Source organism: Pleurodeles waltl, chromosome 11 (genome assembly GCF_031143425.1).
Source record: "Pleurodeles waltl isolate 20211129_DDA chromosome 11, aPleWal1.hap1.20221129, whole genome shotgun sequence".
NCBI classification, from domain to species: domain Eukaryota; kingdom Metazoa; phylum Chordata; class Amphibia; order Caudata; family Salamandridae; genus Pleurodeles; species Pleurodeles waltl.
The window spans coordinates 803,595,875-803,613,061 of NC_090450.1; the positions used below are offsets into that span (position 1 = coordinate 803,595,875).

General features: G+C 41.7%; 1 protein-coding gene across 2 annotated transcripts in view; it reads left to right on the forward strand.

Moving 5' to 3' along the window:
* RASAL1 (RAS protein activator like 1) overlaps positions 1-17,187 on the forward strand; it is a 658,663-nt gene that overhangs the window by 256,828 nt on the left and 384,648 nt on the right. For both annotated transcript variants that reach the window (XM_069214557.1, XM_069214558.1), the window contains exon 6: positions 11,877-11,958. In XM_069214557.1, coding sequence (XP_069070658.1) covers positions 11,877-11,958 — 82 coding nt within the window. The remainder of the gene's footprint in view (positions 1-11,876; positions 11,959-17,187) is intronic.

Sequence of the window (17,187 nt, forward strand, 5' to 3'; positions counted from 1 at the left end):
CATAATTATGCCCATACCTTCATGATGGTATGTTTAGTGTGACCTGTGCATTTATGACAATGACAACCTGACTACTACTTCTGTTGCAAGATAACCAGTAATGTATGTGTTTTTTGTGACTACTGCTGGTTTTTGCACAGTACTAGTAATTGAGTAATATTTTGACATTTGCTTGTGTAACAGGGTAGTATTGACTTGTTGTGTTTGGTCTAATGATGTGGTGTACAATACAGTTTATTTTTATATAACTTGGCGTTGTGTTTCCCTTGTGGTGGGGATAGTGCGCCACGTGTGTTGTGTGTGTTGTGCAATCGCTTTACACATTGCCTTTGGGTTAGGCCTGACTGCTCGTGCCAAGCTACCAAGGGGATGAGCAGGGGTTATCCTGAGTAGAGTGGGTGGGTTCTGCCTGGCTTAGGTGTATGTCCTAGCCAGCCAGAAACCCCATTTCTAACACACACACTCAAGACAAGACCTCATTCATTACAATAAACAGACATATGTCATTAGAGCCCAGTTCTGCAACATCGGGAGTCGTATTATATAGAGTGCCCTTGGGGTGCAACAGGCATGTGTATCTTTGTTTTTTGGCTTTTATAGAAAGGGTTGCAGGCACTTGTGCGGCCCCCCTTCTATAATGCGGATGGTGCTATCTTAATGTGCCAGTCCCTCATTTGCATAAGGGTGTGTCCTCATACAAATGAGAGGAACAATATTCCACTGCGCTCACATTGTACCATGGATGCGGGCACAAAGGCAAAGAGGCCATCAGGAGGCATACTGACAGGACTCCACAAAGAGGTGGCACCCAATCAGTGAGCACCCATTGAAAGGTGGGCATCGATGTCTCATGGACCCTCAGCCATCTCCTTGCAAGCAGGTGTAGTCACTCACTGAACCCACTTCCTAGGGGATCTCTGACCCTACTCCTCCTTTTGAAGTGCAGGCCAGTACAGCCTGCACTGTAAAAGACAGAGGGCCTAATTCACAAAGGGCCTACATATTCGTAGTGGAGGCCCCGAAACGTGAAACACTTAAAAGAAATATACAGTTTGACAATTGTCACAGCGGGTATTTTCAAGTTACTAATGAGTTTAGCTTGATGAAGGTCGGGACAGAACATAGACTATTTTGATCCTTTATGTCATCTTATTGGATCTCAGTATAATGTAAATTCTAGAAGAACTATCAAGTGTTCATGTATAATTTGGCTATTAAGATAATATAGCCTCATTTAAGATTTGGCAGGCAGGTGAATGGCAACAAAGTAATGGCTCACACTCCCTTGCAAGCGTCCGGGTTCCCCCACTTCATTAAGTGATGAGGGGACTATAGATTCCCTACTAGTGGAACTTAAGCTGGGTTCTGGCAACCCATCCGCTTCAGGGACATAACATCATAGTGATGGTCAGCCCTCGTTGGACTATTGATTGTTGACGGAGCTGATGAGCAGAACAACCAATCCACTCCACGGTCATCAGAAAGTGATTTGTCTGGCCCATTTTGCACATCTTTCAGACTTTCTGTGCAGTGCTTGGCCAGGAAGCCATTTTGAAAATTGAGAGTGAATGAAAAGGTGGAGGGTCAACTGATTTTAATCTTCAAGCTCATGTCCTCCAAACTGAGATGAACTCACTCGGTTCACCACATCTCAGGCACCTTATTTCAAATGGCATCCACTCAAAATTGGACTTGAAAAGGCTTATCCCACGGCCAAACACACAGGCCTGATTGAGGATGAGGAGTGTTCTATACTCAGGGCCACAGAAAGTTGGTTTGTATGCAATGTTTAGGACCTCCTACTTATTCGCCTTTCTTGCACTTATAGAACATATTAATGAGGAACACAAACACTGGCAGAAGTTTGGCTATCATGAATGAATCGTTGACTTGTTGGGAAGAATAAAAATCCAACTACTCTCTGTTGCACACTTATGACCAGGCTCCAATATATCCTTTATCCTGATCCTAATATATCAAAAACTAAGATACCAGCATTCCTTATGGAGATCAAAGATGTGACCCAGTCCACTTAAGCCCTGTCATAAACATTTCTTTTGTTAGGTTATGTTAACCTTTGGGTGGGCATTTTGAGTAACAATCAATTCATCAAAGTTACAGGAAATCTAGATTTACCAGAGCTTGCCCAAGAATTCTTAGACTCAGCCTATATTGCTGGACATCACCCTTATTCTGTCTTTGGCATGTGTCCTGAGTTCCCTGGAGATAGCAGTCACAATGATGTCAACCCACTGCCTGAATGCCTGTATGATGGAGCCTGCTTGCAAATACCAGAACTCCAAAATGGTTATACCTTAAGGACCCTACTACAGTATTCCTTGAAATGTTTAATATGCTCTACCCAACTTACTTTCCTGATACTGCCCCTACCCAACATTTTCAAAATTAATACCACCAGACACGACATCTTAGTCCTATGCAGCCTATCAATCCTAAGCCAGTCAACAAGGATACTTGCAAGTTATTCTAGTCAACATGAAATCACACTGCCATAAACTGTAGTGCCTCTGGCATAAAACTTAAGATGCTTCTGACCAAGGAACGTGCAAAGCTCTTTTGAGAATTTACCAAAAGGCTGTCCATATAGTGAAAAGGTGCACTACTTAGATCAAATCATATAAACTGCAACTCAAACCAATGATCTTTTAAAACATTTGATATGTTTCTGGCAAAGACTCAAGCTACAAGAGTAAATTGCAGCTAACAACCTATTACACCACAGAAAATGTGGTGTCAGACTTAGCTGAGGCATGAAAAACGCAATTGGTGACATCAAAAGTCTGCTCTTCTCCCTAAATGACGGCAAAAGCCAAGCATATGGTATGTGTGTGCTTGGAATAGTAGCCTGTCTAATTCAGTTACAACTTTACCAATCAATGAGTGTTATTTCCACTAGCTACTTCAACACATTATCGATCATTCAAAGCTTGGCTACTTGGATTAGTTCTTGATATAGCATTTATAATCTCTGAAAAAGTTCCAAGGAGAATTAAACATATGTCAGCTAAACATTTGTGATCTTCCAACTCTTCATCTGGATCTACCTTGTACCAGGTAAAGAAGAACAGGGTTAATATGGACTCATGAATGAAAGATTATGGACAATTGACACTACCAACTCTAACATAGATATTACCATGTTACTCTTGAGATGATTTTCTTGTCTCTGTAACAGTACCTTTTCAAATAATTATGTAAATTTGGAACAAATACTGGGCTTTATGCTGTGTCTCTAGCTCAAAATATAAACTAAGCTTGAGAATTGAATGTATGGTTATGGTTTTATTTGATTTACTAATATAACATTTAATATTTGAGATGTGTTACCTTATTTCATATTACAAGTTCACCTCCAACTGGGTGAAGCCAAGACCAAGAAACCCAAGTAAAATATCTTCCTTGAACACATCCACAAATGGTTGACTGAGAACCTTCTTCACTTGAATTGGACCAAACTAAAATCCTGACTACTGAAACATGTTAAAAATAGCCGGTTGTTCAAAGAACGTTCCCCTTCCCCAGCCCAGACACTAAAAAAACAAAAATGTTTCATTTGCACATCAGGTCACAATTGTCAAACCATCAGCCCTCAACGGATTGAACACATCAGTGCTCTTGTATTTTACTACTACAATGGAATTAATGCAGAAGCACACATGAAGACATCCTCAAAGTACAATAGATGCAAAGCCAAATGACTAGACTTTGCTTTACCTGAAGTAGTTTGATCACATATATCCACTTCCCAAGGCATTTCATTGCCTCCCAAAGTCCAGGAGAATTACTTTCAAACTTCTCTGTACAATCTACTGATCCTACATAGCAAAAGGCTGGGGCTGAGTACCTGCAAAACGTTAATACTGTAATTATTTCAATGATTGGTCAATCCAAGTTTTCTTGTAAGACACATTAATGGTGAACTATCAGGATCATACATAGTCAACTTTGGAACTGTCTTTGACCAGACCTGAGAAGCCAGCCACATTTGCTGACATTTAAATCAATCCTGAAAGCAAGCATTTTCCGGTGGGGGGAGAAGGGGATGGGCTATGCTTTCCGTTTCCCAAAAGTCAGTCCCTGTCTTCTTAAAAAAGACAGGACCCCATGAAGAACAATACTTTGTTCCCTGCCCCTCTGTAACAGATGCACATCAGAGAAAGTGCTCAAAGCTGCAGATGTTTGGCTGTTGCTGCTTAATGCAAATGCAAACCCTGACTTGTCTAATACCGGGTATGAAAAATGACCTGTTTTTGTCATAAGCCATCACTATCCAAAACAATAAAGTAAGTAAATAGAACATCATGCAGGTTGACACTCTGCCTTACAACTAACAATAATGTTGAGTTTTGTGGCCATCTGTTATGTAGTCTGCTGACACAGGTTAGTGGTACCACTTCAACATTGCTATTCAGCTCTTTCAAAGGACGTAATGTATCTCTGCATAGGATAACAAATCTACTTCATTAACTTGGAAGGCTGATACATCATATGCACAATGGATATACAACTACAATATGACCACTGTTGCCTTTCTTTATTGACTTCCTGAAATTCTGTGTAGTTTTTGATGCGTTTTGTGTTTGCTAAGAGGATGTTTCATAGTTTTAAGGCCTCAGCTCCTTCATCTGCCTCACTAGTGCAGCCTCTGATGCCATTGGCATTCGTGCATGTGTATTTGTTTTATATTTAATTAATAAAATCATTATTTTAAATGTTTCATTTTTTGGCCTGTATTTAAATGTTTTATTTAAAAAAATGTTGGATTGGGAATAGTGGATCTAACCCCTTTAAATTCCAACACTTACCCTACTATTGCTTAGATTGGAGCGAGTATAGTGAATTTGACCTAGCCAGAGTCCAACAGTTTCCCCACTTTTGCTTACATTGGAGTGGGAATAATAAAACTGACCACTCCCCCCCCCCCCAGAGTCCAGCACTTCCCTAATATTTCTTATATTAGAGTGGAAATAGTACATTTGCCTCCTCCAGAGTCCCCTACTGCCACTCACATTGCAGTGCTAATAGTAAATCTGCCCACTCCAACGTCTAGCACTTTCTCTGCTGTTGCTTACATTGGAGTAGAAATAGTAAATTTGATCCTCCAAATCTCAAAATTTCCCTAGTGTTGCTCAGGTTGGAGTGGGAATAGTAAATCTGATCCCTCCAAGGTCAAACACGTTTCCAGCATTAGCTTATGTTGGTGTGAGAATAGTTAATTTGACTTCTACTCATTACAACATTTTCCCTGATGTTGCTCAGATTGGTTTGGGAATAAGATTTATGACCCCTCCAAAGTCCACTTTTATTTATTATGGAGTAGGGATAGTAAATATGATCCCTCCAAAGCCCTGCACTGTTGCTAGTGGTAGTTAGATTTGGAGTCAGTGAGAATAGTAAATCTGAGACCTTCGAAGTCTAGCACTTTCTCTACCATTTTTACTCTGAAGTGGGAATAATAAATCTGATCCCCTCCAAAGTGTAATACTTTATCTACTATTGCTTACATTGGAGTGGGAATAGTAAATTTGACATTCTAAAATCCAACATTTTCCTAACTGTTGCTAGAGTTGTAGGGGTAATAGTTAATCTGGCACCTCCAATTTCTAACACTTTCTCTACTAATGCATACGTTGGAGTGGGAATAGTTAATTTGACCATCCAAAGTCCAACATTTCCTCTACTGTTGCTCAGGTTGGAGAGGCAATGATACATCTGATCCCTCCAATGTCTAACACTTTCCCTACTTTTGCTTATGTTGGGTTGAGAATAGTATATTTGACTCCTCCAAAGTGCATAACTTTGCCTGCTGTTGCTCAGATTTGAATTGGAATAGTAAAAATGACCTGTTTTTGACACATTGGAGAAGAAATGGTAAATTTGACCCACTAAATTGTAACAGTTTCCTACCGTTGCTCCGGCTGAAGGGGGGGGAAGAGTAAATTTGTCTCCTCTAAAGTTCAAAATGTTCTTTATTCTTGCTCAGATTGGAATGGGAATAGTACATCTGACTCCTTCAAAGTCTAAAACTTTCCCTATAGTTACTTACATTGGAGTAGAAATAGTAAGTCTGACCCTTTGCATTTTAGCATTTCCCTCCTGTGGCTCAGGCTGGAGTGGGAAAAGTAAAGTTGACTAGTTCAAATCTTTCCCAGTTGTTGAGCCGATTGGAATGTGAATAGTAAATCCAACTCTTTCTAAGTCCAACACTTTACTTTCGGTTGCTACCATTAAAGTGGAAATGGTAAATCTGATCCTCCAAATTCAAAACATTCCCTATTGTTGTTCAGGTGGGAGTGGGATTTTAAAATTTGATTCTTCCAAAGTCAGCACTTCCCCTACTGTTGCTTAGATTGGTGTGGAATAGTCAATCAATCAATCAGTCGACTTGTGGAACGCAACTATTCATCCATGAGGGTGCCCAGGCACTGGCAGGGTCTCAGATGAAGAACCGGGTTTTCAGCATTCCATGGAACTCCTGTAGAGTAGAGGAGGACGTGAATTGCAGCGGGGTGTCATTCAAGGCTTTGGCTACGAGTTAGGAGAATGAGGGTCTTCCTGTTCTGCTGTGTTATATGTGTGGATATGGGCCAGTGCAATGGAGGTGGAGCAGAGGTGTCTGGAGAGTATGTGAAATCTTGGGTGGTGGTTAATGTAGGCGGGTCCGAAGCCGTGCAGGGTCTTGAATGTGTGGGTGAGGAGCTAGAACTGGTATTCCGAACCAGGAGCCAGTCAAGTTTTTTGAGGTGGAGGGGTGATGTGAGTGCGACAAGGAAATCTAGAATGAGTCTTGCTGTGGTGTTCTGGATGGTCTGTAGTCTTTGATCTAGGTGGGCCTTGATTCCCACATAGAGGTTGTTTCTGTAGACCAGTTGACGGGTGAAGAGGGCTTTGGTGATAGTGTGTCTCACGTTTTGGGGAAGCCACTCGAAGACCTTATGTAACATGCACAGGATGAAGAAGTAAGAGGATGACACTGCATTGATTTGGGATTTCATGGCAAGTTTGCTGTACAGAATGTTACAGAGGTTCCTGGTGTGCTCAGCTGCAGTTGGAGAGGGCACCAAGTTCTGTGGGCCTCCAGGAGGCGTCCCAAGGGGAGTTGTCATTGCTGAAGATCAAGACTTCTGTGTTGAACTTGAGGAACTTATCCCTCATCCAATTGGCGACGTTGGTCATGCATTGATGGAAGTTGCTTCTGGCGATGGAGGAGTTTACAGAGAGGGAGAGGATAAGTTGCGTGTCATTGGCGTAGGATACAGTGTTGAGTCCATGGGATCTGACTATGTTGGTAAGAGGTGGACATGTAGATGTTGAAGAGGGCGGAGCTGAGTGATGAGCCTGGAGGGGCTCCACAAATGATTGATTTAGGTTTGGAGGTGAAGGGTGGAATGTTGACTCACTTTGTTCTGTTCATGAGTAAGGAGGTGATCCATCTGAGGTCGGCTCCTTGGATGCCTATGTTGTGAAGTCTGGTGATGAGCATGTGGAGGGAGACAATGTCGTAAGCCGCTGAGCGATCAAGGAGGATAAGGGTGGCTGTCTCTCCTTTGTCGAGGATGGCCCAGATGTCATCTGTGGCCACGATTAGGGCTGTCTCGGTGCTGTGGTTGTGCAGAATCCAGATTGGGAGTCATCCAGAAGGTGATAATGTTCCCGGTAGATGGTGAGTTGTTGGTTGATGGCTTTTTCAATGACTTTGGCTGGAAAAAGGAGAAGTGAGATGGATCTGTAGTTGCTGAGTTTGTTGTGATCCATTGAAGCTTTCTTCAGCAGCGGTTATATTTCTGCGTGCTTACAGTCTTCTGGGAAGGTGGCAGAATCCAATAAGGAGTTGAGTAGGGTGGAAAGTTCAAGTCTGCTTCTGAATGCTCATAGGTTGAAGATGTAGTCGGGGTATGGGTCGGATGGGGCCCCGCGTGGATGGATTTCATGACCATGATGGTGTCCTGAGTGGTGAAGTTGTTTCAGGTGATTAGCCTTGGGATGGTCATGTGTGTATGAGGTATGGCCATTGAAAAAATCTTCGTGCTTGAGTTAAAGCCTGACGTTTCTGTAGATTTTGTAAATTTTGTCATGGAAGAAATCTGCAAGGCTGTCGTATAGGTCCTGAGAGGTAGAGATGTTGCTTGTCACCGTTGTGGGGTTGGTGAATTCCTTGACTATGCAGAAGAGATCCTTGCTGTCATTGGCTTTGATGTGTGATGCCAGGGATTTTTTATTTGTCTCATGTAGTTGCTGGTGGTATAGTTTGAGTGCTGATTTGTAAGCGGTTCTGTCGGCTGGGTCTTTGTTGGTGCATGACCTTCACTCGAGGTGCTTGCAGTGACACTTGGCTGTCTTGAGGTCCTTGGTGTACCAGGGGGCTTGCTTGGTGGATATTTTGTGCTCCTTATTCTTATCCTTATTCTGTCAGCGCAGTCAGTGAGCCAGGTAAATCTCACACCTTCAAAGTCCAACACTTTCCCTGCCTTTGCTTATGTTGGAGTGGAAATAATAAATCTGTCCCTTCCAAAGTATAGCACTTATCCTACTTTTGCTTAGGTTGGAGGGAGAGTAGTAAATCAGATGCCGTTCATAAATCTGACACTTTCTCTACTAGTGCTTACTTGGATGATAGAATAGTAATCTGACACTTACAAGGTCTAACACATTCTCTAGTATTGCTTATATTGGAGTAGGAATAGTAAATCTGACATTTTTCTTATTGTTAATATTTGTAATGTAATTTATTTTAAATGTTTTAAATACTTTTTAAATTATGTTTAATTCTAATTTATAAGTTTTCAATATTTTTATTTCTTTGTAATTATATTATTATTTTAAACTTTAATTTCTAATTAAATTAATTGTATCGCTATATATAGTGAATTTTGTGTACTCAGGTGTTTTTTGATGATATTCTGGTCCACATTATTTTTGTTTTTATATTTTTGTAGGTTAAATGCTAAGTATGCATGCCTGATATTTTGGGTCCCGTTTATTTCCCGATGTTTGTGTATCGCAATATTTTTTTTTTCAATATTTTGTTATACAACCCAGTATTCTTTAATCTGAACAAATTCTCTACACAATTCATAGAGAATGAACACATAGGGAGTTGGTGTTCTCACCCTCATTCACTTCCCACCTCTCACCATTATTGCGCACCTATAGGACTTGTAATAATGGGGTGTTACCCATTGTACCCTCGGCCAAAGTTTTTCACTTTGAGAACTGTCTCACCCAAATGAGTTATCCAAAATGATTTGTATATGACTATATAAGACATGACACGTCCCCGTTTTTGACCACCAAGAAGCAATCATTAGCTCTCCCTTTGTTACCAAATTACATTCTTATTTTATATTTGGCTATTTGATTAACTCAATAATACATCTGGAGAGAAACAAATGATTTTAGTAGACCTGCTTTAGTGTGAGAAATCATCACGTTTCCCACAAAGCCCCACCATTAGCACATTTTCTTTATCCTTAAATCATGGTTGACAAATTTGGAACATAAAATGTAGAGGTTGTGAACCATAGACTGTAGAAGACTATGGCCCTCATTGTGAACACGGCGGTGTTTACCGCCGTGTTCAGGCTGGCAGTCATTTAACTGACCGCCAGCCCCCCTGGGACTCTGCTGGACGCATATAGAACATTTTGCTGGGCCGGGACATTGCTGGTGGCTCCACATGGAGCCGCCGTCAATGCCTCTGTGCGGCGGGTGCAGCTGCACCCGTCTCACAGATCACTGCCCGGGGCACTGCACAGGAGCCCCTGCACTGCTCATGCCAAGTGCATGGGCAGTGCAGCCCCCGGGGGGCCCGGAGCACCCCTTCCGCCAGCCTTTCCCTGGCGGGGGAACCCACCAGGGAAAGGCTGGTGGCTCTAGGGATCATTATCCGAGGGGCAGCAGCGCTGCCCTGTCGGATGATGATTCCTTCCACCGTCAGGCTGCCTGTCGGAGGCAGCCTGGCAGTGGAGGAGGGACTCCTATGGCGGCCCTCCATGTGTACGTTATATGGCGGTTCAGCCCGCCATGCTGGTGGCGGTCTTTTTACCTGCCGCCGGCATGGCGGGCTGAACCACCGGGGATCATAATGACCCCCTATGTCTGCCCTGGCACATAAAATGTTCCTGCACGCGACTAGTATGGATCACTCGAGGGCCTCTTAGCAATCTATGAATGCACAATTCATAAGTACTGAAAAATTCAGTATGGCAAGTTTTGCCACAGTTGGGTAATATGGATTAATTCTTATGGTAGCCTGTCTGAAGTTAAGCAATAACATGCTCTTATCTGCCCTTAGGCAAGAATCACGCATATTAGAATAATCCCTTCTTATAAGAGTCGGCATTGCGAGTGGACTCGTTTTTCCCTTTTTTGAAGATGGGATCCAGGGCACTATTTTTATACCATGCTATGACCAGTTGTCTTGAAATGTGAGTTAATCTGCAAACTGTTTAATTAAATATGAAGAAAACACGGGGGCACATAGCATGGGAACATTTAAGTTTTACGATCACCCTTTGACCAGTCACTTGGATGACATTGTTTTATTTACCCATAAGACTACTTATGTAGTTTGCCCTCCTTTCTTTCTGAATATCATCTATGGATTGCACTGGTAAATCAAACACAATGGCAGAAGTCACCAGCTCCCAAAATGAGTGGCTATTGTGGTACTTTGTTTCGTATTTAATAACGTTCTTGAAATATTGGAACGCTTGTGTAATCTGTCATAGCATATCTCACCAGAGGTTCTTGGTAGCATTCTTTACCTTATATGGGAATAACTGTGTAGCTCTGTCACTTGGCATGGCCTGTAGAGATGGGCCTGGGGGGATCACCAGGGAGGATGGAGTGGTGAAATGGAGCTGTGCATGTTTCACTGTGATGGCATGATGGGATAGAGCTGCAGATGGGTACTGTGATGTCAGATTGGAGTGAAGGTGTGCAGTGGATTTGTGATGGTAGGGGTGAATAGAGCAACTGTTTACTGATTTAAGATAAAGCTGTGCACTTGGTGACAAGATGGAGTAAAGTTATGAGGTTGTCACTGCGATGACAGGGTGCGTTAGAACTGTGATGGCGTAGGGCTGTGAATGGAGCTGTGGATGGTAATCTGTGATGGCAGATGAATTTGTCACTCAAGCCATGGGAGTAAGGAATACATCACTTCTGATAGGATGGGGGTGGATCTATACATTGATCAATCAATGCAGTATGTATCTGTGGATGGTTAATTGAAGGTACAGTGGGATGGATCTACAGTTCACTGCCTGCATTGTAGAATTTAACCGGTGATGGTGAAGATAGAATGAGATGGAATGGAGATGTGGCTGTTTGGTTCACTGTTATGATAGTGGACCTACCTAATAACAGTTACCAGGCCACAGGAGGCATAGATAACACCAAAATCAAATTCCACTGGCTTGGAAATTCTTAAACAAAAAAAGCAAAAAAGTATTTCTCCATCCAAGAGACCCTAGATTGTAGACTCTGATCTCAGAATACATAATACTAAAGCTAGATCTTTTAATGATCAGAAAAGGCATGACGATCCACGCCCATAGACTACACCTTCTAGACTAATCAAGGCCTGTTTTGTTATGTCCTATACTGCGCCGGTTGTTGTGCTGTGGATCATATTTATTTGTAAAGTGCTCTGTTGCTTCACACTCATACATAAATATTGCATGTTGGGATGGGAGTATTGGGATGAGCTCTGGTCTTAGTTTTCTGGAGGGGAAAGTGCATTACGTTCATGTGGCTGTGACAATGTTATGAGAAGTTGGACTGGGCCTCTCTGGGCTATCCTACCATTGTAATTGATGCCTGCATGTCCTTTTGTATCCCTTTCTTACTAGAGACCTTGCCCCACGAGATATTTCCGGAACATCAGATCCTTTCACTCGTGTCTTCTGCAATGGTCAAACACTGGAAACAGCAGTGAGTATGGAGTATCTAACCATGCATCGAATAGTCTTCTCTTTTACCAAAGGCAGAGATAATCTCACTGGAACACTTGCTCCTTTCCACATAGGGATTCTAGATAGGCAAAGCCTGCCTTCTGAATGAAGCCACATTATCTATAACTGCTGGAAAAGAATTGGCACTGTTGATCATTCAAAATGACTAAGTTTCTGCTTTTTGATGGTAATGTCACCCTGTCTCGTTAGACTGACTTGCTTGGGTGTATCTGTACAGGTGCTGAAATTTAACACTCAGAGGAAGGAGATTTGTGGGAGTATACTCATATTTTGCGTGGATGGTCACATGATGCATACTAGTGCACAGCGTTGTGTCAATTTGCCTTTAGAAAGGTCCATGGACACAGCACCAAATTTGACAGTGTCAATCTATACTTGGCAGTAAATCTAGGTCATGAGGTCTTTTGGAAACCAGATGAATTGAGAAAGTATATTTACTGACGAGCAACACCTTGGGTGAACTACATAAGACTGAAGATTTTGAGTGTTTTTTGTATTTCATGCATGCAGATGTGTCCAGCTTATTCGACTTTAGGACTGATTCCATGGGATAACTCATGTGACATGGTTTGTGCGTTTTTTTTGCTGTCTGTGACTCATCAAACTACCAAAATACATTCTTTTTTGCCTACAAATATAAAATAATGTCCTTCGTTAAGAATTATCAAAATGTAAAAATGTTTCAAATAACCCACCATAGATCAAATATTCATTATACACAAATGCTCTTCATCGTGAGTAAAAGGTTAGGTATCACAGTTCCAAATTTTTTATTGAGGTGGCAACTTCCACAGGTATGATCATTCGTTGTACAGTGTACAAATCCGGAAGCTGCTTGTTCGGTGGTCGTTTACTGCATCTCTGCCCCAGAACCACAAAAATGTAAACTTTGCAGAAAAAGCACTTACAATCATCCGTAATTTTTACAATTTTCAAATTCACCAAACTACTCAGAACAGCAAAGTGAAACTTGAATTATAAATGAGTAGTAAAACCTTTGAGAACCATAAAACTGTGGTATTTCGGTAAGTACTCAAGAACAAGTCTAAAAAGTATATAATAAATCCCAAATTACCGAAAATAACACAATTTTTGCCTTTGTTATTAAATACTTTTATTATTTATTCTTTATTGAATGCTTTTGTAAACAGATAATGACACTGTTACAATAGGTTTGAACAAAACCTAAAAAACCCTAAAACATCAAGTATATAATCTTGGTGCAGTGTCACACTGACCGCAATGCTGGAGGGTGACGGAAGTCCACGTTGGTAAAATAAGAGAAAAACACAAGTATTTTCCAAACTGAAAGAAAGGCATTGAGAGACCACTGGTAGAAGAGAAATTCATAAAGCAATAGAAGAGACCCAAGGTGTACAGCCTCATTTTAGATGATTTTACCTGCACTAGACTCATGCTTGATATTGTACAGGTTACTCCACAGGGTACCAGTACTTTTGACCACAGGTCACATGATTTTCACGTGTTGGAAAAGCCCTGATTTGATGCTCTGTGCCCATATTTTAATATTTGGTCTAGTTCAGGGATCCTCTCTCCCTTCAGTATCTGGTGCTGTGTTTTGGAACATCAGACTATTGTGGCTTTTGTACTGAATGGCTCTCTTAGTTTTCACCACTTTTAGAATTGTCTCGAATACTTCTGGCATTTCAAGGAATATATGTATCTTGGTCCTATGACACTTGTCAAGGTAGATCCTAACTTTTCTTGGTCCAGATCCATTACCTCCACCAACCAGCTGGCCACGGAAAGGCATGGACTGTTTCCCTGTTCTCTCTCCGGAAACCCCAGCATCCTCAACTAGTTTTTTAGTATGGCGTTTTTCGAAACCTCTTTCTTTTCAATTGTGTCCTCACATAGACACCACTTAGAGTTTATGGATCACTAGAATATATTGTAGAACTTTTGAGGTGTTTTCCATATTGGCTTTATCATGTACACGGGACACGGATGTCGCGTGAGATGTAACTGGGTATGCCTTAGTGTAACTACAATATTAGAAAGCACAGTTAATTTAAACCCTATCTTTAATCACCAGTGACCACGTAGTAACCTTTATGTCCTGTGCCACTTTCACATTTCACTGAACATTGATTGTAACGTATGGAGTTTCAAAACTCAGAATATAAAAATACCTCTATTGCGTATAACAAAAATATATGAACATATATGACGGCGATAACAAATCTGCAGTTTGTTATGGTCACAATACTGTAAGTTACACTGGAGCTAGTGTTGACTGACAAACCCATTCCATTTCACTCAGTGCATCTTACTCCCTTGGTCCCAGTTAGGCATTTGCTTTTAGTTATTTTATTTAAGAGTTCCTGTAGTGTGAGCTATTTCAGAACACTGTGCAGCGGTTATAAAGCAATTTTTTTAACAGCGAGGCATAGCATAATCGTTTTCCTGCTCAGGGAATATGACTATCATTTTGAACAGGCAGGATGAGGGAGAGAAGCAACTTAATTGTTAGGTTTATGATGTGCAGGAATCATAATGTGTCTGCACGGCAACGAGGCACATGTATGACCATGGGGAGCATCCCACTGGAGGGGCGCAGAGAGAGTAGCAGATAGGAGGTAATGCGGAAGGCAGGTGCAGACATCATTTAATTACTTATTTGTTTACACAATGGGAAATGATATTGATTTGTCACAGAAAAAGTTGTACCAGTCCTTCACTTTAATGGGACTGGATCTGTTTCCAGACAATATTGGCATGCAAACTTTGCTGCTAGGTAGGTATAGGTATATTGCTACATTATTGACTCCTAATTATTGTGCTAAAAAGTAAGATATATATATATATAATAATGTATATATATATATATATATATATGTTCATTGACAAAACAAAGGTTACAGGGACGTTATAGTTAGGTTCTGAATTTAGTCCTACAAAACCATAGAAATTCAGCAGTTATAGTTAGAGTTCTTATAAGTAACTATAACTCGCGCCCTAAGGTAACTATGACTTGCTCCATTGCCATGCAGATTTCTTAGCAATAATTGATTGCAAATGTTGCAGTGATAGTATCAAAGATGCCATCCAAGACCTCATCAATGATATAATATGTGGAGTAATTAGTTGTGCATGGCGAAAGTGCAAGGTATAATTACCCAAGGGCGCGAGTTATTGTTACTTAAAATAACTCTAACTATAACTGCTGGATATCTATGGTTTTGTACAAATAAATTCAGAACCTAACTATAACGTCCCTGTAACCTTCATTTTCTTTCAGTGAATTTCAATGTTTTTTTTAACGTAAAGCAATTTTAATTATTATATGTTATTCAACCCCCCCGCAGCGCATGCACTTTGGCGGTGCGCAGCGGGGGTTGGTCGCAAGGCCTGGCCTGCAGCCAGGCCTTGCAGCCAAGACCTTATAACCACCCAACCACAAGCCACGCATGTCCTTTCACTGTGGGCAGTGCAGGTTGGCCACAGGGCCTGTCTCTGTCAGTGGATCTGTGAGTGGGTGCGTGAGTGTTTGAGTGGGTCTGAAAGTAGGTATGTAAGTCTTAATAGGTGCAAGGGGGTGCATAAGTGTCTGAGTGGGTGTGTGAGTTGACGAATGAGTCTCTGGGTGCATGTATGAGTGAATGAATTAGTGTATGAATGAGACTGTGGTATTTATTTCCAATTTTTCCATATTTGCAAAAATTTGCAGATTTTCACAAATATGGCGCATGGTGACGCAAAATTATTTTAAACCCATAATTTGCACCTAAAACACACCTATGTCACACCCATGTGGTCAGGGTACCTTCACCCTGATGCCTTACGCCACTTTCAATTTTGATTATCACCCCCGGGACCGTGTCCCATGAAATAAAATGGCAGTCGCAACTTTGTAGTCAGGCTGTGGTCAGCCAATTGCAACACTTCTTTTTACATGCATATTCATGAAAAATTCACGAATTTCGCAAATTATTTGTGGCCAGAGACATACAAATGTATTTTCCCTTTAGTATCTCAAAAACTACTGAACAGATTCACACCAAATAAGCAAAAGCGTAATCTGCATACTGACAGCTAGCTTTCTACTAAATTTGGTGTAATTCCGTCCAGTGGTTCGGCCTGTAGTCGTGTCTAAAGATTCCCATAGGAATTAACATGGGAAATGCAACGTTTTTTTAAGCCATCTTTATCTCAGCCCCCACTTAACGGATCACCAAAAACTTTCCATGCACAACAAGAGTCACTGCAACACTTTTTTTGGAAAATTTTGTGAAGATTCGTCAAACAGTGCCAAAGATATAGGCAAGTCAAAAAACACTTTTTCTATGGAAACATGCAGCATGCAGGAACAATTTTAAAGCTCCTGCTTGCTGGAAGTGGAGTGTTTGCTTTTGGTTAGTGGGAGCTATCACAGCTCCCGCCAAGCAAAAGCAAAAAGCTACCTCCGGCGGATGGGCACCTCAGGAGGTCGCATAAGCCAGCCCTGGGGTTGGCGGTCCCCAGGGACACATAATGCTCCAGCACAGGGGCTGCGTGGCCCCGCTCTTCTTTAAAAAAAAATATATTTGGCCTCAAGGAGGGGGTGGCTTGGGCCCCCTTCAGTACATTTTATTGTAGTCCCCAGAGTCTGAAAGGGGTCTGCGGTGCCCTCGGTATAATCTTAAAATTTAGCCCAGAGGAGGTGGTGGTCCCCAGGGGTTCCATGTGCCCCCGTATTCTTTTAAATTATGTTGGCTCAGGAAGGTGGTGTTCCCTGGGTCCAGGGGGGATCCACGTGGCCCACATATTTTTTAAATATAGCCTGGGGACGTGGTGGTCCCCAGGGCCTGGGGGGTCTGCAGGACCCCATCCTATTGATTTTAATATGTTACCCCAGAGAGGTGGTGGTCTCCGGAGCTTTTCACAGCCCTAGAAGGGGGTGGACAGGTGGGCCCTCTACTTATTATTTTAAAAAAGTATGCCCCCGGGACCTGGCCCACGCAAGGGAAAAAATTAAAAGCAAGCGGAGGAGACCACGCTTGCTTTTTAAAAATAATTCACAGCTAAATTTGTATATATTCACAAATTTTACTGTGAATTTCATAAAAAATGCTTTTTTGCAATGATGGGATCCAAGGGGGACCCCCGAACCAATGCCAGGGAGTTAGGGTAAAAGTGCCCTGCCCCCTTTTCTTTTTTATTCTGTTTGTTTTTAAATGGCTGCCAT